This window comes from Bubalus bubalis, chromosome 5 (genome assembly GCF_019923935.1).
Source record: "Bubalus bubalis isolate 160015118507 breed Murrah chromosome 5, NDDB_SH_1, whole genome shotgun sequence".
Classification (NCBI taxonomy): domain Eukaryota; kingdom Metazoa; phylum Chordata; class Mammalia; order Artiodactyla; family Bovidae; genus Bubalus; species Bubalus bubalis.
In genome coordinates this window covers 130,864,814-130,892,458 of record NC_059161.1, presented here as the reverse complement: position 1 = coordinate 130,892,458, position 27,645 = coordinate 130,864,814, and the positions used below count along the sequence as shown (strand labels likewise).

General features: G+C 63.0%; 2 protein-coding genes across 8 annotated transcripts; one reads left to right on the top strand and one right to left on the bottom strand.

Annotated features, from left to right (window-relative positions):
* On the bottom strand, positions 1-27,645 carry IGF2 (insulin like growth factor 2). 7 transcript variants are annotated; one of them, XM_025286933.2, is made up of 7 exons: positions 27,494-27,599; positions 18,912-19,129; positions 17,490-17,708; positions 10,203-10,367; positions 5,406-5,568; positions 3,505-3,653; positions 1-3,201 (listed from the first exon to the last, which is right to left on the bottom strand). In XM_025286933.2, exons 4-7 carry the CDS (start codon positions 10,362-10,364, stop codon positions 2,968-2,970), a joined length of 708 nt encoding a protein of 235 aa, XP_025142718.1. In that variant the 5' UTR covers positions 10,365-10,367; positions 17,490-17,708; positions 18,912-19,129; positions 27,494-27,599; the 3' UTR covers positions 1-2,967. The 7 variants fall into 7 exon arrangements, with proteins under 7 accessions (XP_025142718.1, XP_025142717.1, XP_025142719.1 ...); XM_025286932.2 differs by lacking the exon at positions 18,912-19,129 and having other exon boundaries at positions 27,494-27,645; XM_025286934.2 differs by lacking the exons at positions 10,203-10,367; positions 18,912-19,129 and having other exon boundaries at positions 27,494-27,644.
* Positions 11,214-16,627, top strand: LOC123333833 (translation initiation factor IF-2). The gene is made up of 3 exons (XM_044943836.1): positions 11,214-11,417; positions 15,584-15,652; positions 16,021-16,627. The coding sequence occupies exons 2-3, from the start codon at positions 15,634-15,636 to the stop codon at positions 16,602-16,604; spliced, it is 603 nt and encodes a 200-aa protein (XP_044799771.1). The 5' UTR covers positions 11,214-11,417; positions 15,584-15,633; the 3' UTR covers positions 16,605-16,627.

Sequence of the window (27,645 nt, the reverse complement as noted above, 5' to 3'; positions counted from 1 at the left end):
TAATTTTAAATGCTTTATTGGGATTGCGAGCGATAAAGGTTAAAGACAAAACCCAGGCTGTGGATTCTGCCAGAAACAGCACGTTACGGGCAAGAGGAGGAGAACACAGCCGCGCGGTGGATGGGGCGGCGGACACGATGACTCTTGGTGTTCTGCGCGTGGGGGTCCTCGCGTGATGACTCAGAGACCCGAGAGGGGGTCCCGCTGAAGACAGCTGGGGGGACTCGGGGAAGAGACAGGATGGAGGGCCACGAGCTGGGCGCGGAGGTCGGAAGGGGCCCCGGGTCGGGATGGAGCTGACCCACGGAGAGCTGCCCGCTGTGTCTGGGGTGGACTGGCACAACCGCCCCCTGGGTTGTGTTAGCCCCGTCACCGGGGACCCGAGGTGTCAGGCCTCTAGCTCACTAGTCGGGCTGCCGTGCAGGGGGACTGCGCTGGGGGCAGAGGCGGGGGTGAGGTAAGCCCCCAGCCGCCCGGGTCCCTGCCACAGCCCGAGGTGCCGAGAGTGGTGGCCGCGTCGTGTCACCAGACCCGAGGGCCTCGGGGCCCAAGCGACCCAGCGGTCAGAAAATTACGCAGCTCTTCTGCTCTGCAGGGCCCGGTTCTCCCGGCCTCTCCTACCACCCGACCTCACCCCGCCTGGATGCCAGGAAGCCCCGCGGAGCTCTGAGCTTCCTGGGGGCAAGACGGGGCGCTGAGGAGGCGGGCAAGCTGTTCCCGAGGGGTACGGGGGGAGCCTCCCCAAGTGTGCAGAAGGCGGCCACCTGCTCCCGCCCGCTGGAGCCCTTCGCTCACACATCTGTAGCCCCTTCCCCCCTGGCCAGCCTGGCTGGCCAGGGGCCCCACCTTGGTGGCCACCGAGCACCTTCTTGACACCTGGAGAGACGCCTCCCCGCCCCCTCCTCCGCCCCTCAGGACCCCCCGGGGACCAGCCACCGTCCCCCGGGGGCCAGGCCGGGCAGCGGCCGTCTCCATTCCCCTGACTTCTCTGGGGGGCACAGTGGCCGACACCCCCACAGAGGCTCCACTCTCCACTCAACCCAAGCGACAGGGACAGATAAAAAAAAAAAAATTAAAAACAGGGCGATAAATGGCGGAGGGCAGGATGGCGGCGGGGCCGCGGGTGACGGTGGTGAGTCTGTGTCCCTCGTCCTTGGTCACTGCCCCCCTGTTACGTGGGGTAGGGAGCAAACTGATAAAAGAGCGCGTAAAAAGCTAAGGAGGGATAAAAAAAAAAAAGGAAAGATGCCCCAGGAGTAATTAAAGAGGGGAGATAGATCAATTGGCGTCAATTTGGGTTCTGATTTCCGTCTGTAATTCTGCAAGTGCCTCGCTGTTCCTTCCCCCCGAACGTTTCTCTCCGAAATCTTGCTGGACCACTTCCTGCCTCGGAATGTCCCCCCACCCAGCCCCCACTGCCCCCCACCCACCCCGCCATCCTCCAAACTTCCCACACTCCCCGTCACCTTTGCCAGCCTCCAGGGGGGCCCTCATTTCTGAGAGGCTTCCCCAGGAGGCTGGCAAAGATGATCCCTAGGTGTGCTCGGGGGAGAGGGCTCCCCAGATCTTGAAGGAGCACACCCAGGGGGTCAGGCTACGTGGTTGGGCTCGTCTCGCTTGGCTGCAGCCATCTCCCGCCTGGCCAAACCGTTCCTCGCTCTGCACGATGGTCGGTGCGTGGATGCCCCTGGGGTCTGGGGGCACCCAGGACTTACATTCTGTGGGCTGTGGGGTCAGGACAGGTGCCGAGAAGAGGTGGGGATCATCCTCTTCTCGGAAAGATGGAACCACCTGCCTGAGCCCGAGACACACCTTCCCACCATGGTGTATCCCAGGGGACCAGAGGGGAGCACGGAGCAGGAAAACCGCATCGCGGGGCAGCTTAGAGAATAATTTGGGATGGAATTCGGTCTCAGCTGCACAAGGCTGGGCACGGGTGTCCCTAGAGAGAGAGTGTGTGTGTGTGTGTGTGTGTGTGCGTGCGTGCGTGCATGGATGTGTGTGTGTGTGTGTGTGCGTGCATGGATGCATGTGAGGCTGTGTGTGTGTGCGTGCATGGATGTGGGTGTGTGTGTGCATGGATGTGTGTGTGTGTGCGTGTGCGTGCATGGATGTGTGTGTGTGTGTGTGCGTGCAGGGTTGCATGTGCTTTCCAAGGTAAGGATTGTGATGTCAGATTTTGGAGTGTGGGGGTGTTTTGCCAATTCAACTTTATCTGGGCGATTCGGGGTTTCTGCTCCGTGCTCCCCTCCTCTGGTCTCACAGCGTCCCCTCACTGCTCTGGGGTCCCAGTGATGGAAACTTGGAGGAGGAGCAGGTTTGGGTCTTTGCTGTCACACTGCCAGTGCCCGGGGAGGGCCTGGCGACAGTGGCGGGGAGATGGCTGGCCGGCAGGGACAAGCCTACCTGCAAATTTGGCCCCTTCCTTTCTCTTAGATGATTAGATCAAAGCCAATTTAAGTCCAGATCCAAAAGGAACGAGAAGGAAGGGGGGGGGGCCGAATTCTTTTATTTTGCCAATTGTTTTTAAGCCAATTTATTTTTAGTATTTTTTTCAGCCAATTGATTTTTTTTTTTTTTTAAGAAGTTTTTGGAAAGCTAGTTTGCTTTTCTGGTGTTGCTAAAAAGCCAATTCGTTTCAAGGGGGCTGATTGAGGGGTTCATGATTGCAATTTTGGTTGTATAATTTGGGGGTAATTTGGGGGGTGATAATTTGGGGGGATATTTAAAGCCAATTGGTTTTGTACATTTTTAGAGATGTTGTTCTGATCCCCTCGGCCAGATGGAGGGGGCCGAGGGGGATTCGCCTGACGTGGGGAGGTTGGGGCACAGAGGCCGGGGCAGGGGAGCCCGCAGACAGGACGGTACAGGGATTTCAGAGAGAGACCTAGTGGGGCGGTCCCGGTCAGGAGGACGGCGCGAGGTAGATGGTGCCACTTGGCAGAATTACGACACTTTGGCTCACTTCTAATCGCTGGATGCCTCGGAAGAGGCGCCCCCGTGGGTGGCAGGGTCCTGGGTGGGCAGGGCGATCAGCGGACGGTGACTCTTGGCCTCTCTGAGCGCCTCCAGCTCCTTGGCGAGCGTGCGACCCCGGCGTGCTCGCAGGAAGGCGGGCAGGCCCCTGCGCAGGCGCTGGGTGGACTGCTTCCAGATGTCATATTGGAAGAACTTGCCCACGGGGTATGCGGTGACGTCGTCCTGGGAGAGGAAGAGCGAGTCAGGGGCTGCCCAGGGCCCGGGGGACACGGGGGGCAACGCCTAAGCTGCCCCAGGTGCCCAGGGTGCGACGGCAGGTGTGATAGGCCAGTGCCCACCCGCGCTGCTGGCCAGCGCCCCAGTGGGGAGGGCAGGTGTAAAGAACTCCCCGGCTGCCCTCTCAGCTAAGCAGCTGGCTGTGCCCTGGCCCCGTGGCTCTGAGGTGACAGCCCTGCGGGGCTGCAGGGGGAGAGAGGGGAGGGTTCCCCTCGCAGGGGCTGGGCCGGAGCTGGGGGGCCATCTTACCGGAAGCACGGTCGTAGAGGCAGACACATCCCTCTCGGACTTGGCGGGGGTGGCACAGTAAGTCTCCAGCAGGGCCAGGTCGCAGCTTCGGAAGCAACACTCTTCCACGATGCCACGGCTGCGTCGGTTTATGCGGCTGGATGGTCGGCCTGGAGGTCCCCCAGGGAGGAAGGGCAGGACAGGTCAGTGCCCGCACCTGGCAGAGGCAGGGGTCCTCTGGCCAGCCCCCGCCCCCACCCTCAGGACGGGACACCTGGTGGCCCTGCAAGGACAGCCAGCCGCAGCCTGGAGTGGAGGAAGGAAGCGAGAGGTGGGCCCAGAAAGGACAGAAGGGACAGTGAGCGTGAGTGACCAGAGCCAGCCCCTGGCGCCCTGTGCCTCCTCCTCGAATGTCAGGTGGGCCCCGGCCCCGCCTCCCAGGACCCCGGGGTCCCGGCCCAAAGGCCGGCTGGGATCCAGGTGCCCCCCCTGCACCAACCAGGAGCCCAGGTGCCTGTGGCCCTAGAGACGCCACCGCTGAGACCGGCAGGAATGGGAGGAAGAAGGAGAAGACGGGAGGAGAGGAGTGAGGAGCTGCACAGACCACGCCCTCCTTTCTTCCCGCCCTCCCCTCCCCCCACCGCAGGCTCCAGACTCGGCCACGTGAAGTCCCCGCCTTCCTTCCGCCGTCCGTGGAGGGGGGGGCGGGAAGGGAGCCCCCAGTAAGGGGTCCGGCTGCAGGGTCAAAAGGGCTGGGGGCTCAGCCCAGCCCGCCCATCAGGGAGGCAAGCCTGGTGCCAGGGCCAGCCAGCACTAGGCGCTGCGGTGCCACTTCCTGCCCCCAAGGGTGGCAGAGAGCGAGGCCACGGGAGAAGCCAGGGCAGGCAGGGGCTTCAGAAGCCGGAGAAGCGGGTGTGCTTTTCAGAGCGAAGCGCTGGCATGCCAAGACGGGCGTTTCCGGCCCATTTCAGAGGGTGGGTAAGTAAAGGCTGTGGAGGAAGATGCCTCGTGGGGGTGGTGGGCCGGGTGCGAGCCTCACAGCCCTCGTCCGGCTGCCCCAGCAATGTCCCCTCAACCCCGTGGCCCAGAGAGGCGTCTGGCTGAGCCCAGGGAGCGCACACGCCCCACCCTGAGGGCCAGGCTGCCCCTGCTCCCCCATTTCTCCTGGTAACCAGGTGGACACTCTCCCAACTCTCCTGACAGTAAAGAACCGGAGGCCCAGACTATGGGGGATGAGGGCAAGAGCCCACGCTGAAGGAGAGGACACGCCCTGCTGCACGGGGCAGCAGGGCAGAGGGGGGCAGAGGGGTCCAAGTGCCCAGCCAGGCGTCCCCGGTCCAAAACCATGAGAACCAGCCAAAACGCTCAGGCCAGCAGGCAGGCGCCTGCACCATGAGCCGCCCTCAAGTGTGGGTCCCGCCCAAGACCTGAGCCCCCTGCCTCCCATCAGGGCAGCGGGCCCCCTCGTGGATGGAGCCAGGCGTCCCCCAGCACGCACACACACCCCCAGTGACTTTTATTCTTAATGGCATTCAACTCATTTGATTCCATCTCAAATCTAACAGTCCACAGATACGTGCCCATTGCCAAGACGTGGACAAAAGGTGCAGGAAGCCGGTGCCCACAGCTCTGCCCGTGGGCAGGTCAGGGAGAAGCAGGAGGGGAAGGGCTGTCTGCGCCCCCGCACCGTGGTGGGCCTTCAGCCCCCTCCGCACCCCATTCGCGCTTGCGGCTTCAGGCCTGGCCCCTTGTGGACACACCTGTCCATTCTCCCTTGACTGCGAGTCATGTGGCTGGAAGCCTGGGCCCAGCCCCCTGAGCCAGGGAGGCCGCAGAGGCGACTGAGGACCGTGAAAAGGACCCCAGCATCTACGAAGGACCTGCTGTGTGTACCCCTCCCCTGGCCCCAGGGAGCTACTCACTGAAGTAGAAGCCGCGGTCCCCACAGACAAACTGGAGGGTGTCCACCAGCTCCCCGCCGCACAGAGTCTCGCTGGGGCGGTAAGCAGCATAGCAGCACGAGGCGAAGGCCAAGAAGGCAAGAAGCACCAGCACCAACTTTCCTGCTGTGATCCCCATTGATGTCTGCGGGAGAGAGAGGCGTGAGCCCACCACCCCGCCCAGGGCCGGCCCGCCCTCCGGCAGGTCCCCGCGTGGCTCAGCCAGGACATGCCAGCCTGCTCCCTTTGGGACCCTAAGCCCAGCCACCTCCTAAGTCCAAGTCCAGTTGCAGATTTAAAGCCTGGCTTTCTCCTTAATCTTAATTGCTTTAATTACAGGAACAACAAGAGCTTTCTCTGTTGAGGCTGGTGGGATGCAGAATCACCCCACGAGGAGGGAAGGGCCGGGGGCGGAGCCTCTCTGATGGGCCCCGAGCGCTGGTCAGTAACTTCACGTGGGGATCACCGTCCCCCTCGTATTATTGCCGAGGCTTGGCCACACCCGGCGGCAGGGGCCAGTGCTGGACACTGGACCTGGCCTCCATCCTATGAAGTCATGGGGGTGGGGCCAGCACAAGGCTGTGGCCACTTCTTGGGCCTCCCTGCACCAGCCAAGATGGCAGAGGGCCCCACCCCGGCACAGAGCATGTGCATCCCAGAGGTCCAGCCGGGCAAGGGCGCCAGGAGGACCAGCCTCCCTCCCAACGCAATGGCGGGGCTTCCCGGCCCCATGCCTCTCCCTCCCAGACGGCCTTTCCCAACCTCTCGGCCTGTGGGTGAGCAAAGGTCAAAGGTCTGGTGGTTGGCACAGGGTGCCAGCCATGCTCCCGGGAGCCTCGTTCTCCGGCATCACTTAGTCCCTGGACCCCAGTCTTCCCTGGGGTCCCCAAAACACACATGAAAACCAAAAGCCTCCTTTCCAGGCCTCGCATCGCACTCCCAATGGCCAGGGGCCTCAAAGTCCTTCCAGGAACACCGGAGCCACTCCCCTCTTGGGATGCCAAACCCCAATCGGAGAGCTGAAGAGAGCAGGTCAGCCCCCCCCACCCCCGGGGGACCAGACACCAGGTTCCCTCAGGGCCGATCTGACGGAAAAGATACACCTCAGGACACACCCCCTCACAAGGCTGCGAGGCTGCAGACTGGGGTAAATAGGCCCCGTAAACGGGAAGGATCTTGGCTTCCCTTTAGACATAGCAGTCACTTCCGCCTCTCCAAAAGGTGGAAGCCCCCCAGGCAGGCAGTCCCAGCCTGTCCTCGGCAGGCACAGCTCCAAGCCCCTTCTGGGAGGACAGTCACGGCCCGGTGCCCCTGAGCCGGTGGCACCCTAAGGCTTCTCAAGCAAGGACCCGGGTGGGCTGCCCACATGTGTCCGTCCCAGACACTGCACCCACTGAGCACAGGGGCATTGAGCCGCACACGACTTCCCAGCCTGGAGCAAGGTTGTTGCATGTTGGAATTTTGATGCAATAAATCGTGTAGGAAATTAGAGGACTGAGGAGGAAACTCAGTCGCGCTTAAGCTCCTGACGAGCAGGGGCCAGCCCCATGGAAGATCTAAACGGCCACCTCGCCCACCGCCCCTCGCTGGACGAAACCCCGGCCTGCTTCCCTGCTGCCCCACGGCTGCCCCCTCCAAATTCTGAAAACAAATTTGGCCAGCTAGGAATTCCTGCTGTCCGAGCGGCAACTCCATCTTTCTGCAAGCCCAGCCACTTGGTGTGGGGTCCAGTCCAGGACACCAGCGGAGAGCCGAGACTGGACAGGAGTCAGGCAGCCACGCAGGCCAGGTGAGCCAGTGGGCAGAGGAGGGGTGGGGGGCAGAGGCAGAGAGGAGGGGTGGGGGGCTGAGTGAGGGGCGGCGGGCAGGAGCCAAGGGGCTGCGGCGGGCGGGAGCCGCAGCGCAGCGGGGTCCTGGCTCCAGAGCCGCTTTACCTGCAGCTGGACAGGAGGCTCGCTGGGGCTGGAGGAGGATGAGGAGGAGGAGGAGGAGGAGGAGTCTGGAAGGCTGCCTCCGAGGAGAAGCTAATGTCCAGTTTGCAGGCTGGTCAGTGCCTCAGCTTTTATGTCTGGGCCGGCTCCTCCCAGCCCCGGCTCCACCCTGCCCCCACCCCGCTCCCAGCTGACCACTCCCCCCGCCCCCTTCGCTCCCGCCCCCTCCGTCCTCCCAGCCAGTCCCTCCTCTCCTGCACCCCCAACCGCTAGCCCCACCGTCTCTTAGCAAAGTACCAGGGCGGGGGAGGGGGGCTCCTCCTGCACCCCCAGCCCATCTCGGCACAAGGAAATGGGGGGGGGGGCGGTTCCGGAGGGGGCTGCTTTCCACCTCCTTGTATGGAAACTTCCATCTGCCCACGGGGGCAGGGGCAGTTACCCTCTCTGGACGGTCCATTCCGGGCCCCTCTGAGCTCTGGACCAGCCCCCCTCCACCCAGATTCCTGGTTGGAAATGTCGGGGACCGGGAGAGGGAGGCGGTGGGGGGGGGCGCGGAGGGAATGTGGCGTCTGGCAGGACTCTCTTGCCAACTCGGCCCCCCTCGCTCCATCCTGGCCCCGCCCACCCAGTTTTCCTCTCTCGGTCTTGCTGGCAACGAGTCAACATACCAGGGTGGGTTTCTGAGATTTGCGCCCCTTCTCATTACACGGCCGCCGCCCCACCCCCCGCCCACGCCCGCCCTTGCCCCCGCACGGCACAAATCACAAACTTTAAGTAACAGCCCCCTGCACCCGCAAGGAGACCAGGAAGTCGGCGTGCACAGAGCTCACACCTCCCCCGGCGCTCCCCAAGTCCCTCCCCCGCCCCCCACCCCTCGCCCCTTCCTCCGCGGCGCAAGGGAGAGCGCGGGGTTCGCCCCAGGGGACGGGACCGCCAGCCCCCCAGCCCCGTCTGCCCGGGCCCCGCCGCCCCGCCGGGCCCGGCCCGCACGCAGCTTACCTGGAAGCCGGCACCGGGGCCGCCCACCTTCCTGCTGCGTATTGCAAACCGAACAGCGGGCGAAGGCCCTCCTGCCGGGCACTCCTCTGCCAGCGCCGCTCTGGCCGAGTCGCGGGGGCCGAATGTGCGACGGGGCAGAACGGGGGGATGGCTTTTTTTGGGGGGGGGGGAAATTTCTGTCTGATTCTTTAGGGAGGACGGGCTGTCTGCGGGCCGGGGCGGGCCAGATGTTGTACTTTTAGGGGGGGAAAGGGTATCGGGAAATGAGGTCAGCTGTTGTATCAAGGACAGAGAGGGGCAGAGATAGTGAGAGAGACAGAGTGAACGTAAAAAGGGGGGGTCGAAGAGAGGGCGAGAGGGAGAGAGGACAGCGAGAGGCGGGCAGGCTCACAGCGGGAGAGAGCAGCGGAGAGAGAAACAGAAAGCGTATAATTAATCCACTTTGGGACGGCGAAGGCGAGAGGGCGGGCGTGGAAGGGGAGGGAGTTGGAGGCAAGGAGCTGGGGGGGACGGGAGGGAGCGAAGGGAAGGCTGCGGAAGAAGACAGGGGGCCGGGACCAGAGGCCGGAGAGGGGCCGGGGAGCGCAGAGAAGCCAAGGAAAGGGCGCAACGTCGGGGGCCGGGGAAGGTGCTGAGGGGGGCGGAGCGGAGGCGTCACCCGGGCCGCGGGCGCCCAGCTCGGCTTGGGCCGACGGAGCCCTCGGCCGTCGCGAGCCCGGGCCTCGGGGGGGTGGCGGTGGCGGCGCCGGGGCCGCTCGGGACGCAGCGAGGAGGGGGAGCGGCCGGGCTGCGCGCCGGGGAGGGCCGGGGGGGAGCGCGGGGGATGACAACGCCGGCGGCCTGCGAGCCGGACTGCCTGCGGGGGGAACCGCCTCCTCGGGCGAAGCGGGACGGGCGTTGAGGTAGACGAAGAGGAGGCGGCGGGGAATCCGCAGGCCGGCGGAGCGCGGCCCCGCCGACGGCGCCCGAGATGGGGGTCAGCAGCGTAGCGGACGGCGTCGACGCGGGGCCGCCAGCCGGGTGGAGGCGCTGGCGGGCGAGGGCCAGGAGGCGAGGGCGGCCGGAAGGGGGGGGCCGGGGGCCTGCCTGGCCTCACGCAGCTCCGCCGGAGAGCAGGCGAACTCTGGGCGCCAACGCCCGGCTCTTATAGTCGAGCCACCCGCGGCTCGGCGCCCGCTCGGGCCCCGCTGGCCGAGTGCCCGCGCCAATGGGCGCTCGAGGGGTCCTCGCCCCGCCCCCGAACCGCCTCTGCAACTCGAGCCAAGGGGGGGCCAGGCTTGGGGTCCCGGGGGGCAGCGGTGAGGGGGGGGCTGTGGGGTGCGCGGGGACGAGATTGGAGTGGGGGCAGGGATCCTCAGAGTTCGAAAGAAATCTAGAATCTCTATTCCAAAGTGTTTGGGGGCCCTGTCTGAAGTTCCGGGGTGCCAGAGCCCCTACACAGTACACGGGGGACCCGGGACGACCAGGGTGGGAGGTGTCACATGCCCTAGCGACGGCCGGATCCCCGCGCCCCAGCGGGGGGCTAGGCGGCGGGGGTGCCCTGTGTGTGCGGGCACAGGTGGCGGGTCCCCGAGTCCCGCCGGGACCTGCTGGGGAAGCGGGGAGTCTCTGGGCGCGGGCGAAGCGCGCAGCCTCCACCTGCCTGAGCAGGCGCAGCACCTCGAGCTGCAGCCGGAGCCCGAGCGCCCCCCGGTGCCGCACGGGAACCGGGGAGTAGCCTCGGCGGACGCCAGGTGCGGTACGTGGAGAGGACCTGGCCCGGCTGGGGGCCAGGCATGGGGCCGGCCCGGGCTGCGCCTGTGTGCCAGGGGCGAGACGAGCAGGGCGGGAAACGTCGTTCAAATCCTACCTGCAGGACCGAGCTCACCGGGGTGCGTCTAAGCAGCTCGCCTTTGGGGCCCACCCAAAATATCCGGATAATGGTTCCCCCGTCCTCTATGCGTTGGACTTGCGTAGATTCGGGTTCAGCCCCGGGGGCCACCTCGGTCATTTGAGGGTCTGGGGAAACCATCTCCTAGAGGGTTTGGACGATGTAAGAAGTCGGTGTGATTTTTTTTTTTAACCAAGTCAAAACCACGCACGAGTCCCCGCGCCCGGCCCGCCCCAGGAGCCCCGACCACGCGCGCCTCTCCAAGGGGAAGGGGCCGCAGGCGGCGGAAGCCCGAGGCCGGCTCGCCCCCTCGCTCCGCCATCAATCACGTCTCCCGCGCTCGGCGCGCGCCTACCCGAGTCCTCCGCCGGGCGGCTGGAGGCGCCCGGGCGGCTGGAGGCGCCGCGCCGCCTGAGCGGGGGTGCGCCTCTTCTCCGCGTCCCTCCTGCCCTGCGCCCTGCCGGCCCCGCTTGGAGGTCGCCGAGGCGCTTAACCCCCGTTGTGATCTTTGCACAGAGCAAAGGAAAGCGGCACGGGTCTCCGGGGCCCGACCCAGCGCGCGGGGCGGCCGAGGGGCTGGCCCGCCGCACGGCTCCCGCGCCCCGTGCCGGTGTCCCCAGCAGCCGCTCGGGACGGCGGGACGGCGGCGGGTGGGTTTGGGAGCCAGGCCGGGACGCGAAGCGGCGGGGAGCTCACCGCGAGGCTGGAGGCCGAAGGCTGCGTCCGCGGGCGCGGAGGAGTCGAGGCAGCGAGCGAGCGAACTGCGGCGGGCGGTAGGCGCACTGAAGGTGAGCGAGACCCCGGGGCAGTCCCCAGTGTCCGGGGGCAACGCCCAGTCCGTTGGAAGACCCGGGGACAATGCCCAAATTTGGGGGAAACTGGGGGCAATGCCCAGTCGTTCTCCTGGACGCGGGAGAAGCCCTGCCTACGTCCTGGCGGACAAGCTGCCCGACCGAATGTGTGTGTGAGGAGGACGAGAGAAATTTCCCGCATCCGAGGAGCTCCGGGTACTTCGTAGCAGACGCGGAGAGGCCCAGAACCGGTGCCCGCGGGGCGCGGGTCTGCGGAAGCTGCAGAGACCGCTCTGGGGCCGGGAGCAATGCCCAATTGCCGGGAACGCAGTGCGGAGCCGCCTGGTTTGCAAGGAAGAGAACGAAGGTCCTGAAGTGGGGACCCAAGGGAGGGTGCGTCGGGGTGAGAAGCTGTGATTAATGACTAAATTCTAGACTCCAGAAAAAGAACCCGAGTCTGGGGGCCAGGGAGGCTGCTCCGTGCAGCCGGGGGACAGGGGAGCCGAGTCTACCCTGTGAGGACCCGGGCATGTAGGTCAGCAGGCTTGTGGGACAGCCCCATTTGTAGGGCAGTAGGCCTGCGGATGACCATGACCGGAGCAAAATTCTCGGTGTGGAACTTGGGAGGTTCCAAAAGGGCAAAGGGTCTAAAATTCGGGAAAGAAAAACAGTGGGTGGGTCTTGGGGATCCAGGTGCGGTGGAGAGGAGTGGAGAATCATTTCCAAGATTTAGAAATTCAGGTTAGTGGATGCTTGCAGCGCCCGAGGAAAGTAACTTCCATAATTGTGGTTTCTGGAAAAATTCTCAATGTCTTTGAGAGACTCAAGAAACACGATCTAAATTTGGGGCAACCTGGGGTGTGATCAATACATTTGGAGAAGGCAGAAAATCAATGTCTTTTTAATATTTTAATTTTTAAATTGGTTTCGATTAGTTTATTTTTGGTGAACAGGAAAAAAAAATATTTTGCTGGGCACTGTCTGCATTTGGGGACCCCCCTAGGAAGCACTGGCCCAAGTATGGGGCACCCATGGAAATTGTTCAGTAGAGACTGATATCTAAATTTCAGGGAACCTGTTAATAGCAAGGAATGTTTTAGGACGCAGGCCTATGATACCTGAGATTTCCAGGACCTGGGGGTATTTTTCAGTATCTGGGCAATTTCATTTTGGGAGGCCTGTGGAAAATTGCCTAAATTTAGGAGGACTCAGGGTAAGGATCATAAAATCAGGGGACCCATAAATCAATGTTCAGAAAAGTTCAGTTGTTTTGTGGAAAAGGGAAAAAAGTCTCAGTTTATTTTGGAGGGCTAGCAGGCAGCATCGCAATCCGGAGGCCCCAGAAAATAATTTTTGAATCTGGGGATCCAAAGAAGTCTTTCAAAGTCCCCAGGAGAACAGAGGGTCAATATCGAAGTTTTAGGGGGAAAGGATTAAGAATTCCTAAGTGGTGGGGCCTGGTGGTCTACAGAAGATTGGCAGTGTCTGAGACCCAAGAAATGTTGACTGAATTTGGGGTGACTCAGTGAGTGCCTGGAGAAATGCTCTGGACCTGAGAAATCAGTGCCTTTCTGTGACATTGAATGTGTTTGGGGAGCTTAGAGAGGGCGATGCCTAATATTAAGAGCCCAACGTGTCCAAACAGAGGGCACCGGGAAAAGGTCCAGTGTAGGTTTGCCTGGAATTTGGGATCAGTTCTGAATTTTAGGAAACCCGGATTCTTGTCAGTAAGCTCGTGGGGCCCAGGGAATTTTTTAATATTCAGAATGTTATGAGGCGGAGAAAATATTCAGAATATTTGGTTACTGGGTCACTCAAAAGAGCTTGGTAAAACAAGATATAGGCTCTGTGCAAGGGTTTGTTTTGTGCTTGATTTGACCCGGGGGACCTGAGAGATGTGTGATTTGGGGGGACCGGCCTGACCCATGGTCACAGCTGCGCACAGCTTGGATAAGTGCTGTGTGTGTTTGGGGGGCCTGGGTAACAGCGTCTAAATTTCAAGGAACCTGATTAGTGGCAGGAAGCTTGGAGAGCCCCAGAAATGAATGCCCCATGTCTTTATGACCCACCAAAAAAATTGCTCGGTGAGTTTTGGGGACCAGAAACCATCTTCTCAATTTTGTGGAACTCAGGATATCAGAGCACACACTGTTTATGATTCAGAAAGAGGGTCTCTGTGCTTTGGGTTTAATGCGTAAATTTTGGTGAGGCGTAGGCAGCAGCCTTCCAACTCTGAGGGTCCTGGGGAAATTGCTCAGTCTGTTGCGAGGGGGTGGCAGGGGTGGGGGGACCTGGGATTCTTTACCTAAAATTTAGAGAGCCCAGGTTGGGGCCAATAAATTTGTAGAACTCAGCAGATTATGTCCTAAACTCTAATGAAGCGGAGGAACAGGGCTTTGGCAAGGAGGAGCCGGGACAGGGGCAGTAAGCTTGGGAGCCCCTGTCGACCAAAATTACAGGGACACAGGAAAAGAGTCCTCTTCTTTGGGAAAGATGCCTTAATGCCAAAAAAACACCGGGTTCATCCTGGGGAGTCAGCCTGAGCCCAGGACCTGGAGTTAATGTTTAAATTTTTCTGAATAGGGTTTGGCACTGTGTAACTCTGTAGAACCTGGGGATGGGGGTGGAGGAGGGGGTTGGGGAGTACAGTAAAACTGTTAAGAGCCTGGGTGGGAGAAGACACCCAGTAAGTTCGGGGACCCAGGCCTTAGTGTAAACCTGGAAAAGCCAGTAGGGGCTTATGTGTTTTCAGGTCCCCAGAAATTAATGTCAAAAAAAAAAAAAAAAAAAAATCCTGTGACTTGGAGGAATGCTGAATGTATTGGGGGAGATCAGGGAGGAAACCTTAAATTTGAAAAACCACAGAAAAAATAAAATAAAATAACGTCTGCCATCAGGAGGAGCGGGGGGATGTCGCTCGGTGGGCTGGGACCCTGGGGATGGAGAGCTTCGTTTGGGAGGCTGAGCTCCGGCCAGGGAAGCACCGCGCCGCTGCGGATCCGGCGCCCAGGGGACTCCCGCGGAGCGGCGGCGCCCTCCCCGGGGATCGGGGCGCGGGTTGCACGCGGCGGCGGCGGCGGCGGCTCCAGGGCAGCACGCGGGGCTCCCTGGGACGCCCGCCGCCCCGGCGGGGCTGGCACGTCGCTTCTCCCGATTTTGCCTCCTCGCCCCTGACAGCGCTTCGTGCTGCAGCGCGTCGGGTGGAAGCGAGGCACCCCGGGGCGGCGAGGGAGCGACGGGGCGCTGCTCCCTGGCGTGCCGGGGGGCTCTGGGCTCCCTGCTCGGCTGCCTCCGAGGAGGCCCGCGGGCTCCCCGCCGCCGCCGCGCCCCACGCGCTCCGCTCTGCGAGCCTAGGCGAAGCCGCGGCCCGGCGACCGCCGCGGGCAGGCTCGTCCCCGGCTCGGTTTGGGGGGCCCCGGATCACCCCCGGCGGCCGTCCCCGCTCGTCCCCGGCGCTCCGCGAGCGCCGTCCGGGCCTTCTCGGGCCCCTCGACGAAGGCGAACCCAATTTTGTTTTGATAACGCGGGAGAGTTGAAGCACTAGTGAAGAGAAGGCGAATGCGGGGCGGGGGGAGACAGGACTGATGGTGGCGGGGGTCAGGGGTCTCCTTTCGTTTTCTCTAAGAGAATGTTCACGGCAAGCCTCCCTCTCCCGGCTGTGAAAGTCTAGTTCCTTAAGACAAACAAGAGGAATGCTGAACCCTACCCAGCCCCACCACACTGGTGGGAACCGGATCACCCCTTTGGAATTAGGCAATGTTGCGGGTGGGGGGCGGCCACCCCCTGCGCATCTGTGGGTTGAGGGTGTTGCCAGCGACGGGGTGCTGCTGGGGGCAGCAGGGTGATGGGGTCTCAGGGCCAGCACACCAGCCATCACCTGCCCCCACGGTCACCCCACAAAGGGGCCCCAGCTAGAAAGGAGGCGCCTCAAAATCTGACCCTCTGGGGAGGCAGGGGTTAATGCCCTTGGACAGGTGTGGGGACTGGGCAGGGCTGAGGCAGCCCTTTCAGAGGAGTTTGGCAAGATGGGGAGGACCCCCCCACACACCATGAAAAAAGCAGCCCACTTTCCACCCGGAGCCCAAGGCACGTGGGGAATGTTCCCCCTTCAAATTCCAGTCCACATCAATCACCCTGTGTCCATTCCAAGAACATCTGGCCTGTCTCCCCCCACCCATCACTGCCCCGCTCCCTCCCCACCAGCCTTCTGCAGTCCCCAGGCCCTGGCGGTCAGGCCTGTGCCTATAGAAGGGAGGGCGAGGAGGGGGCCTCCCAGGGAAGCCTGGCAGGGTGGCTCCCCTGTCTGTGGCAGCTTGTACATTTGGGGATGAGGAGTGTTTTTAAAGTGTCTGTCTGCAGACCTCAGCTCCCTGGGACCCCAGAGCGGATTTCAAGTCCTGGGTGAGGGTCTCCACTTCCCTTGCCCTGCTCCGGACTCCCCATCTCTCCTGCAGGCCTGCTTCCCAGGCTGGGGGCTGCGGGGACCGGGGTGAGGCATGTGTCAGTCGGGCTTTCTGGGCATCTTCATGCTGGGGAGGGGGCCCTTTGGGGACCCTTCCCTGCCTTCAGTCCTGAACAGGCGCCAGCCCTGGAGAAGCTGCGGCCCGGTGCTTGGAGACATGTGCCTGGATCTTGGAGGTAGGAAGGCTGAGGCCACCCTGGGGTGCTGGGCCGGGCCATGGGCCAGGAGGGGGCACAGAGGCACTTCCTCCGCATGCAGGCCTGCAGGCTGAGCCCTCGCCTTATTTAGTCACAAGTGCGGCTAAAGGGGTAGGGTTGTCGGGGCGGGGGGGTGGGGGGGGTAGATCCGGGTTACTGTGGGGCTCAGAAAGGGCACTGGCCACCCCCAGCCTGGACCAGCCACCCAGGCCGCCCAAACTTCTAGTCCCCCACCACAGTAAGAAGGGCACAGCCCTGGTATGTTGTGGGGCTGGGGTCTCCCCCAGCACAGGGCTTGGCTGGTGAAAACTTCGGCCCCAGGCACCATCACCTGCCCCTCCCTCCAGTTCTGCAGCAGCCCTGGTACGCACCCCCCACCCCGCGATGTGCCAGCCATATTCCAAGAGGACAGTCACCCCCGAAGACTTGGACTCACCCCAGGAAGCCCAGCCCCGCACCCCGACCTGGCTCCAGGCTCCGGCTCTGCATCGGCTCCCTGCTCCCGCTCGCCCTGCAGCCTGCCTTCCCTTTCCCCGCTTCCTTCCCCGGCTCTGGCTCCAAGCTGGCCGCTCCCCACCTCCCTGGGACCAAGCCCAGCATTTTACAAACCCGGCTCATTCTCCAGGAGTCCCCTGAGCGCCCCCTCCCTCAGCCCCCACAGGGCAACCGGCGGCGCAGGGGTGAGGACCCTGCACTGATGCGGGAGGGATGCGCCTGCTCCCAGCAGCAAGGCTTGAAGCCCGGGGACCCAGGCCCCAGCTGGACAGAAGGCCAGGACCCGACGGCGGCACAAGTCACCCAAGGCCCCAGGCACCGCCAGCCCCTGACCAATAGACCAACGTCGGCTGTGTGTAGGAGTGTGGGGTACCCGGCCCCCAAGCTGCAAGGACCCAGGCGTGGCCACTGTCGTACCAGTTCATGTAGCGTCTGAACTAAAGACACCTTTGAAAAACATTCTCGGTTTCTCTCTCTTTTTCTCTCCGGCGGGCAAATCGGCCTGAAAGGGGGCACCTGCTGGGTCCCCCACGGCAGGCCCTGAAGAGTGACCTCTGTGGCTTTGGGGTCAGGACTGGGAACACAGCCCCCTCTCCTCCGCTTCCAGAGACCCTGGAGCGAGCCCTGCTCTGGGGTGGCTCAGCCTGTTGCCCCCACCCCGGCTCCATCCAGCAGTGTCAGAGGAGGCTCTGGCTGCCCCCCCAACCTTTCCAGGGTCCCCCTCAATTCCCCAAGGCACACACAGGAAGCCCCAGCCGGCGGCCTCTGTCGTTACCTCACTCTACTGCACAGTAACCAACCGTCCTGCGACTGTCCCCCTACTTTGACAGATGGGGACACAGAGAGGTCAAACCACCCGTGTGAGGCCCCATAGCAGCGGCCCAGGGCAGGGAGGGCTGGGTCTGGCATGCCCAGCTGAGCCCAGCTTTCCTGGGGCCCCCCAGGCTTCCCCCTCAGCTTGCTGGAGATCTCTGCCTGCAGCTCCTTGCTCTAGTTCTGTGCTCGCCCGTCACCCCTGACTCTCCCCTGGGCTGCCCGCTCCTCCTCCCTCTGTCCTACCAGGAGCACCCCTCCGAGGACCACGCTGCCCCGGCAGCAGGGGGCCTGCTCTGCCTGCAGCTGAGCCCCCAGGAGCCGACCACCTGCTGTGCCACCCTGATACGACCCCAGCCCCCTGGAGGCTCCACTCCTTGGGAAAGGGTGATGGCCACAGGAGCTTCCCGAGGCGGGACTCTGAGCCCCGAGGACAGCAGGCCCCTGTCCAGAGCCTGTGGCACTGACTGGGCACGCAGTCCTGCCTGGGAGCGTCTGGAGCACTCACCTCTGCGGGCTGGGGCCACCGGCCTCAGTTCTGAGCAGGTGGGGATCGAGGGCCACAGGTCACAGCAGCTGACCTCCGGGCTGGGGTTTCTGGCCTGCTGCGGGTTCTGGCCGGGGGGCAGCCTGGGCAAAGGGCTGACCTGGCCTGGGTGTGGGGCCCTGTGGCTGGGACCTGAAGGCCACCTCCTTGTCCTCAAGGTCAACAGTGACTCTTCGTCCCCTGGGGGAGAGGAGAGGGGTATTCTTAAGATGGTGTCTTTTAAAACAAATGCACAAGCGTGCACACATCCAGCCAGGGCCCTGGCCCCTGCCCCTCCATTGGCTGTCAGGTGGAGAGGCCCTCGGGTCACCTTGTCAGGGTTTGGGTGACGGCTACCCTGCCTGTCCCTCCGGCTGCCCAGCTCTGCCTTTTCTGAAGAAGGGAGGGGGAGAAGTGTCCACAGTTCACCAGAGCTGGGCTTCCCCACGGCCAGGCCTGCAGAGGTGCCCACGGAGCAGCTGGAGATCCGTCCATGGGACAGGCCGCCCCTCCCTGCCTTCTGCCTGAGCTTGGGGGCTGGTGTCTGCACACAGACAGCCTGCCTCCTCTGCCCCAGCACATCCCCACCTGAACGGAAGCAAGGAGGGAGCCAGGCACACACACCTCTGCCACGGGGAGGCAGCTGAGGGTGGGGGAGACTGTGCTCCTCTGGGGAAGTGAACCCTTCCCCACACATGCCACACGGGAGTCTGGGTGGAGGGGAGGCACACTCCATGCACAAAACAAGAACGACCCAGGGCAGGGGAGGCTGGGAGGGGCCCAGGGCAACCGGCACACTGTCAGGAGGAGAGGAGCGTTCCTCTTTAGATCCCGCTCTGGGGCCCCAAGCGGCGGCACCCCTTCATCGTCCTTCTCAGCATCCTTTCCAATTACATGGTGGGATTCTCTGGGGAAGGGGTGGTGTAGGGAGTGAGGACAGAGGGAAGCTTTACTTTTTACGTGGTATGAAAAAAATAACTTCCCAAACCCTGGGCCTCAGAGGCCCTGCAGTGTCCTGCTTGTCTCTGGTTGGGACCCGGTAAGGCGGGGTGCAGCCAGAGGGAACTTCTCACACGGGAAAACTATTTTACTTCTCCAACAGCAGCTGTGCCCTCACGCTGAAGACAGTGGCCCTACGCTCCAGCCCACCCCTCCCATTTTGCCGGCTCAGTGAAGGAAAGTGTATTTTCCAGGCAAAAGCCGCTGTGGCTCTGGGCAGCTCCCCTGAGGGGCTCCCTCCCCACCTGTCCTGTCTGCTCCAAAGTGCAAGCTCCCTTGAGTCCTCTGGCAGCACAGGCCCTCCCCTTCCTGTTAACTGCCCCCAGCCCACTCCCCCCTGAGCACTCCAAAGGCAGCTTTCTTACCACCCAGAGGGGAGCGTGTGAGGGAGGGACGCCCAGGCACCTGTGCTCTAATTGCTGTGTTGTCTCTGAAGCTCCCCTGGGCGGTGGGTAAAGAGGACCTGGATGTCACGGGTGCCCCAGGCTCTCGACTGCCAGGTGGATGATCCGCTGGCTGGGCCAATAGTAGCAGTCGCTGCCAAGGCGGGGGTGCTCTGTCTGTGGTGCTCAGACCCCCCAGCAGGCTTGACTGGGAGGCAAAGGAGGGGGATGAGGCTGAGGCTGCAGAGACGTGAAGGGCGTTTTTAGAGCGTGCATTGTAAGGGCCCCCAGAAGAAGAGCCTCTCCACCTCGGAGCACCTGCCCAAATGCCAGCGGAACCGATAGTGCGCCCCCACCTCATCCCCACCCCACGCCGTTCCCCAAGCCCCTCCAAATTTAGATAGAATTGTGCCAACTTGGTGGTGCTGGGCCTACTGGAGCAGGGGCTCAGGCACCTTCCCATGTGAGGGTATGGCACATCAGAGGGTGGAGACTTGGCCCACCCTTAGCCTGGCAGAAAGGCGTTAGTGGGCATGGGCATTAGCCCGAAGTACTCGCCAGCTGCGAGGTGGGGCTCTGCGGAGTGGGGGTTGAGGGTGGGCGGGGCCTCCACTGATTGACACTTGGCAATCACTTGACACATCTGGGCATGCCAGTGGGCGTGGCACGGGTAAAATAGGGGCGGGGCATCTTGGGGAAAAGTCAGGGTTCGAGGACAGTCAGAAAAATCTTCCCTCAGGCGCTCCCAATGCAGCTGCCACACAGTGCGGCCAGGTTTGTCTTCTTCCAGAGACAGGGGGCTCACCTGGGGGCTTCCCTCTCCCCTGGTGGCATCTGACAGCACCCCCCGGCCCCATAGGTGTGGCGCAAGGCACTGAGGCAGCAAGTGGCAGGCAGCAGGCAGCCAGCCGCACAGCCTGCTCACAGGCACCCCTGGGAGGGATGACTGGGGTCTGCGGCCTTCTGAGCTTGACCAGAACTCCAACTGAGCCTGGGACCCAGACGTTTCAACAGCTGAGTGAAGGCCCAGGCAGCTTGGACCAAGTCACACTGGGAACTTAAACCTCCTCCTTGAGCCTTCCCTTAGAGCAGGAGGCAGAACCAAGGTGCACTCGGAGGCAAGGATGTGTGTGGCTCCCTGCAGGTCGCGGTCCCCACCCTGCCTGTGCCCCAGAGCCCCGCCTGCCAGCCTGTGCTGGCGTTCAATTCTCTCCTCTCCCTTCATCTTTCAAGCCCTCATCTGAACTTCCTTCTTAGCTGGAGCGATAGGTCATCTGATGAGAACAGGGCTTTCAGTGGGGAAGAGAGTCAGAATTGGGGGTGGGAGTGTCCTAAACAAGATGCAGAAGTCCCAGAGCCGTACCATCCTCTGGGAGGAGGGCAGGTGGGCGTCTCCCTGGGCTCTTGGGCAGGCGAGGAACGCAAGGGTGCTAGAGGTCCTGAGTCAGGCCCATGGCACACAGAGGGGAGTCAGTGTGTGAAGTACCCCACAATTCTGGGGGGTGCGGCAGTCACTTGCTCATGCTGCTCTGGCCGTGTCTGGGGACTCTGTGGCTTAGTTTTCACAGCCTGCGCCACACCCCCCCCACCCCCTGGTGTCTGCTGCAAGATGCCCAGATGTCACAAGGGAGCTCCTTGCAGATCCATGTGGGAAACCTTAGCTGGGGCTTCCCACGCCTAAGGTGGGGCCAGTGAGGGGAAAAGGCTGACTCCATGCCAGATAATGAGGCTGCATGAGAGGCCCACCAAAGGGGGTATCCTTGAATTGAGAAGGTGGGGGGCTTCCCTGGTGGTCCCGTGGTTAAGGCTTCGCCTCCCAGTGAAGAGCTTGGGGGTTCAGTCCCTGGTCAGGGGAACTAAGATCCCACGTGCCTCAAGGCAAGAGACCAAAAGCATTAAACAGAAGCAATAATGTAACAAATTCAATAAAGACAAAAAAAAAAAAAAGGAATCAAGAAGGTGGGCAGCTAAGGGGCTGAAAGGGGAGAAGCGTCTCAAACCCACAGATCAAACTCCTGGAAATGTGGGAGTCCCCACCCCTAAACCAATGCATTGAATCTGAGCCCTGCCCCTAGTCCAGGTCCCTGTTTCTGGCACAACCCCAGAGGGGATCACACCCATGCAGGGCGATTTTACTCCATCAGAACCTTGAACCCCAGAGTGTTCAAGTAAAGGAAGGGGAGCAGAGAAAGGGGCTCAGGGTGGGGAGGCCCCACGGGGGACTGACCAGAGCTTGGTGCCACTGAGGCAAGACTGGAGGCAAAGCGGCTGTGAGGGTTGTGACCTTGAGCTTGACCTTCTAATTACCATCCATGGTGGGACCACAAGGCCTACGGAGAGGCAGTGAAGTGGGGCGGAAGAGGCAAATTTGGGGTGCAGGGGCACCTCACGACATACACTTTGTTGCCCCACTGCCTCTTAGGCCTGGGAGGGGGTTACCCCGGCCTAGGGTCCTGGTCAGATCCTGTTTATGCAGGAGAGACTTGAGAGACTCTCAGAAATCCCCAGCTGCAAGTTGCCTCCATTTGGCTGCTTAAGTGGCCTCATGCTGACACCTGGTGTCCACTTTTAAAATTACAGCGCACGCCCGAAAGGTCTTGAGGGGTGACTTGGGGCACCCTGGGAAGGGGGCTGGGGGGCAAACCAGTAACATTCTTCCCACAAGACAGAGGCCCCCTGCACTGTTGGGGTTCAGCTGGGCTCTGCACCTTTGCACTCGGATCTGAGGCTTTCATCAGGCCCCTGCCCTGGCTTTACAGAATCGATGGTGGAGGGAGGTCCTGGGGGTTCCCCTTGCCAAACGTGTGGCAAGGTGGGTGACCCAAGCGGCTGAGCCGGGGACGCCTTCCTAAAACATCCACTGTGTTCTGGGAATTAGAGAAAACGGCATTATGTTTATACCTGAATACAATCAGATAGATTACTATCTGTCTGATAGACAGATATCAGATAGATATCTGATACCCAGCCCGCCCCCCGACCCGTCCTCAGGCAGGGTCCCCGAAACCAGCGAGGGGCGGCAGTGGGGGGCTGACTGATGCCTGACTCCTGCTCCCTGCTCGGCTTTCCAAACCTGACCCAAGCCTGACACCTCGCGGCCACATCGAGAAATGCAACCACAGCCTTATTAGCACCTGGCTTTTCTAGAATCCATATTGCCGGGAGGATAACGGAGGAGCCACTTCACCAAACGCAGGAGCAGGGGGTAACAGAGCCCCCATTCTGACATCACTAGGTGTCCCAAGAGCCCCGCACCGTTGGGAACCTGGTGACCCAGCCACCTCCATGCAGGCGGCCAGAGAGGCCAGGGTGAGGCCGCCCTGGGCAAAACAGCAGGAGGACCCAGGGAGGACGGGGCGGGAGGGGACCCAGAGGCTTCAGGGCCGAGCCTATCACCCCCAGGCCTCCGTGTCCCTCTGACCTCACAGGCTGACGTGCTGGTGCCCATAGGTCGGCGCCCAGCCCAGTCCACCTACTGATACCTGTTTATCATTGCTCATCATTACACTGTCTCAATGCGACGGTGCGTTTGCCCCTGACTCCCCTGACCACACGAGCATTCTTTCCTGGACGTTGGTAGCTGAGTCACTGCCAGGCTGGTCCTGGGACACCTGTCATCCCCTCCATCCCCTGCAGGTAAAACCTGCCACCTGAGAGGGCTCTGGAGTTTGGGGGGAGGGAGTCTGGCCCTGGCCCCCGGGCACACAGGAGCCCCCAGGCCCCCTGGGATGCACGCTCCTTCCCCCAACCAGCCCTCCACCTCATTTCAAGACATGTGGGCCCCGCAGGCCCCCGAGCCCTGGGCCTCTTCCCTTGGGGGGCTGGTCCGCCTGGCAGCCGCACCCACGGGGCACCCTGGGGCCCCTGGGGCCTGCTCCTTTGCTGTGGAAAGTGCGTCAGCTGCCTCTTGCCTCCGCTGCCTAGAGGAGCAGCGGGCCTGCGGAGCCCTGAGGCCCTGAGAGGGGGAGAAACCTGCTGGAGATGCAGAGTCCAGAGCCGCAGGACGCGCCCTGCGCAGGCCGCCCACCCTGGGCCTGCCTTGCCCACATGCCTGGCCCACAGGCAGCAACACGGCACGTGCTGGGCTGCGGAGGACGTCTGAGGCCACAGCCTGTCCCACTGGGCAGGAGCCGAGGACACAATTCAGAGGACCCGCTGTCACCAGGGCAACAGGCCTGGGGGCCCCTCACTCACACGTGTCGCCCTGCTGCACCCTCAGCCACCATATGGGAGAATCTCTGTGGGTTCCCTTTTGATGGATGAGGAAACCAAGGCTCAGAAATGATGAGTAACTTTGCCAAAACCACACAGTCAGAGCAAGGACTTAAGCCCAGCCTGCCTTGCCGACCAGCTCTCACCCTTCAGCCCTGCAGTGGCCTGGAGTGGACCCTCCTGCTGGCCCCAGCACAGTGAGGGCTTCTGGGGAGCTGGGGCACCCGCAGGACTTGGCCCACTGTGTCCTCCAGGCCTCTACCTGGCCATCTTTGTGCCCAGACCTGGAGGATGGTATCTCTGCATGAACACAGCTCCCAGTTGGCTCCAGGGAGGGCGGGACCAGCTGTATTTGCCCACAGTGATCCCTAGGTTTGGTCTGCACCCGCGGCAGTGAGAGCCGAGTGTGGACTCCATCTTAAGGTCAAGGCACCTGCCTGGGGACATGGGACACCTCCTTCAGGAAGCCTCCCAGCCTTTCTGTTCTGCCTCCTCTGATCTGTGCTGCTGGAGGGCGGCCCGCTAGACCTTCCTCTCTTCTCTCACTCTACTAGCTCTTCCACCACCTGGAGCCTGGCCTCTCTGCTTCTCTGTCCCCAAAGCAGAACATGGGTCCAGGAAGCACCCCCAACAGGCAGCCAAAAACAGACCCATCATCTAGGCCTCAAGGAGGAAGCCCACCTTCTACCCTCTCCCTCTCCCTGACACTGGAAGCCTTCCTTGGGCAGGCTGAGCTGCGAGATGGCAGGTGGTGCTACAGAGGATGAAAAAGGCCAGGGAGACCACGGAGGGCTGAAGGGGACCAGAGAAGGCTGAGAAGACCATGGAGGGCTGTGGGGACCAGAGAAGGCTGAGGAGACCACAGAGGGCTGTGGGGGACCAGAGAAGGCTGAGGAGACCATGGAGGGCTGTGGGGACCAGAGAAGGCTAAGGAGACCACGGAGGACTATAGAGGACCAGAGAAGGCTGAGGAGACCACAGAGGGCTGTGGGGGACCAGAGAAGGCGGAGGAGACCATGAAGGGCTAAAGGGGACCAGAGAAGGCTGAGGATACCATGGAGGGCTGTGGGGACCAGAGAAGGCCAGGGAGACCACGGAGGGCTGAAGGGGACCAGAGAAGGCCAGGGAGACCACAGAGGGCTGTGGGGAACCGGAGAAGGCTGAGGAGACCACGGAGGGCTGAAGGGGACCAGAGAAGGCCAGGGAGACCATGGAGGGCTGTGGGGACCAGAGAAGGCTGAGGAGACCACGGAGGGCTGAAGGGGACCAGAGAAGGCTGAGGAGACCACAGAGGACCACAGAGGGTGGGGAGGCCAGGGAGGCCTGGGCCATGGATTCAGGGCCTCGGGTTCAGCTGGGCCCCCCATGTTCCCCTCCTCCCTGCCCTATTCTGGCTCCCCACCGAGCCTCCTCTCGAGCCTGACCCCAGCTCAGAACCTGAGACCCAGAATGGGAAGGGGACTTCCAAGGTCCCGGGCAAGTGGGCCTCGGGTGTGGGGGGCGGGCAGGGTGCTCCGGGGGAGGCCGGGCTGGAACGGGGTCAAGCTCTGAAGTGAGGCCGGACTTTGAAGAAAGCCGTGCGCTTTGAGACGTGGTGTGAACAGCCCTGGGTTGCAGGGCCGCCTGGGGGTGCCAGCTCTGTTTTCTAAAAACACAGATGGGCCGGGAAGGGGGTCAGAGTGAGGCGGGCGGAACGCGCCCCTCCCACCACCACGAGGTTCCGATGGCTCAGCAGCCTTGGCCACGTGGGTTGTGAAGGGTGGGCCCGCCCGGGGCTCGTGCGCTCTGGACCCCCAGGCTGGGGTCCTGGAGGCCCATCTTCACCTCTGGCAAAGCACAGATCCGGGCTCCACTAGGAGCAGACAACCCAGGGTCTGAGCATCTCTGGGTGAGGGGGGCCTCGGAGGCCGCACCCACCTCCACCCCACCCTGAGGGCCCAGGGGTGGCCCCAGGATCCCATATCTCAGCCTTGCGCCTTGGAGGGTGGGTACTGTGTGGTGAGAATCCCAGGCCCAGGTTCTGGGGGCCGCATCGGGGGCCCCTCCGTGGGCTGCCAGGGTCAGATACTGGACAGCAGCAGATGGCAGAGAGTGGGACATTTGAGCCTCTGTGGGGAGGGGCCGGGGGACCGCCCGGGGGGAAGTGAGCTGAGGACCTGAGGGGTGGGGGCCAGCGCTTGGCTGGGGAGGGGGCAGTGGGGAGGAGCCTCTGCCTCGCCGCCCTGCTCCGAAGCCAGAAACCAGCACCGAGGGAGGGGCGGGCGGGCGCCCACCCCCCACTGCTTGTTGGCTCCCTCCACAGCTCCCGGACCCCTGGGGCGCCCACCCCCCGCTCCTTGTTGGCTCCCTCCACAGCTCCTGGACCCCTGGCCACCCCCTGCCCCCAACATCCTCTCTGGAACTGGCCTCTCTCTGCTCCCAGCACTGGGCAGAAGATGGACCTGGACACGAGAAAGAACCCTGACCCAAGTGGACCCCCGCCCGCGGCCTCGTGGGCCCCGGTTCCTGTCCTCAAAGCCCCCATCTCGCATGAGCCTCTGGCTCCAGGGGCCGAGGTGACTATGAGCAGAGCAAGGGGTGCTTTGACAGCGACAACCACCCCGTTGCCCCCAGCCTCAATTCCCCCCAGGCCCGGGAGACCCTCAGCAGAGGCTGGGTTTGTTCAGCCATGAAGAAGAGGGCAGAGGGGGAGGGAGTTCACCCCCACGGCCTCCCGGCCCAGGTCTGATTCTGCAGCCAGAGGGTCAGACTATCCTGGAGACGTGGTCCAGAATGGTGGGGACCCGGCATCTTGTCCAGCTGCTCCCCCAGGGAGCCTGGGCTCTAGAAGGGTGGCTTGACTAGGTGGGGTGAGGCTTTGGGCACCATCTCTCCTTCCTAAGCCTTGCGGCCTCCAGAGCCCCCGGGAGCCAGCCTGCTGGCATCCCGCACAGCCCCTGCGTGCCTGCCATTGGTAATGTAGGTAGCGGGGACAACAGACCCCTGCAGAGGGGACGCTGCTGGGACTTGCCACCCAGCACAAAGGAAGTGCAGCAAAAGTGAGCCTTTGGTGCCCTCTGCTGGTTCTACCTGCAAATTACCGCTCTGACGGCCCGCCTGGCGGAGATAAGGGCCCACCCTCCCAGGGTCAAGGGGGCTCCAAGGTGAGGACTCCCAGTCTAGCTGGACACAGACTCTGCTGGGGGCTCAGCCTGGGCTCTGCACGGGGGCCTTCTGGAGGACCTCAAGCCACTGTTTCCTGGTCTTTCTCCCTGTTCCCGGCCTGGCCCCCAGTAGGCACTGGGACCCTCAAGGGCAGGGGCCCACCCCGGCATCCTCGCATCCACTGGAGAGTAGCAAGGACAGTAAATATTTGCTGCCACCCAGAGAAGGCAAACACGGCCGGGCGTAGGTGCCAGCTCACTTGTGCCAGGCGCAGACACAATCTGGGGTCCAGCCTGGAGGCAGCCACACCAGCAAACGTCCTTAGTGGGTGGACACCGGGGGCTTGACCCCAGCCTCGGGGTCCCCACTAGGAGCACAGGAGCAGCAGCCCCACCCCTGCCGCGCGTGGACAGTGCAACGCGGAACAGACACACGGGGGAGTGAACCGGGTGTGTGCGGGGGGCCGCACTCGGCCCTTGGACCCCCACGGCCACACCAGGGTGACATGCAGGGCTGGACACGGCGGGCAGCCACCGTCAGCCCCGCGGGCCAGTGAAGCCCAGGTCCCAAGGGCAGCCCAGGACGGGCCTCCAGTTCCCAGAAGGGGCGGAGCCAGGGCCTGGGTGGGTGGCAGAGCCAAGGTCCGTGGGCCGGGCTGCCGTGGGGGGCGTGCGGGCTCCGGGAAGCAGGGGCATATGGGGTTCAGCGGTCAAGGGGCGCTGTGCAGGAGACCCAGTCTGACCTTGTCCTGGCCCCAGGGGCCCAGGCGGCCATGGCAGCTGCTTTTCCCTCCCTCTGTGACCTCGTCCACACCAGGGGTGCAGAGGGCCTCCAGCCCTCCTGCTCAAAACCATATCACCCAGGCCCAGGGGCTGGTGGAAGAGACTCGGGTGGTGGTCCCTGGTCTCAGGGCTGGAACGGGTCTCAGGAGGCGGCAGGGAGACAGGCCCCTGCGGGGGACCGTGACCCACAGCCTTGCCCCTGTACAGCCTTCCCCCGAGCCCCCCAGCCTGCGTCACCCAGGGCATCCTGCACCAGGGCATACTGGGATGGCCCCACGCACCCCGAGACCCCAAAGGCCTCCTTGCCCTCTCTCTACAGTCTGTTGGCACCTGAGGGGGAGGGGGAGTGTCCAGGTGGTCCCCAGGGTCTCACCAGCTGGCAGGGCCTTGAGGGCAGCCCGGCGATGACTAGCCCACTTCCTAGCCCCAGCTGCCCCCTGCCAGGCCGCTCCAGGCACCCACATACCTCAGCTCCTGCGGGGCACCCCTGCCCAACCTGCACGCACAGGGCCGCCCGTGTGAGCCCACGGGCAGATCACTGATCATCCCAGCCCCCCGCCCCCTCCTCTTCCGGGTCCAGTGTCCGGCCCGCCACCTGCCTGCACAACCCTTGCCTTC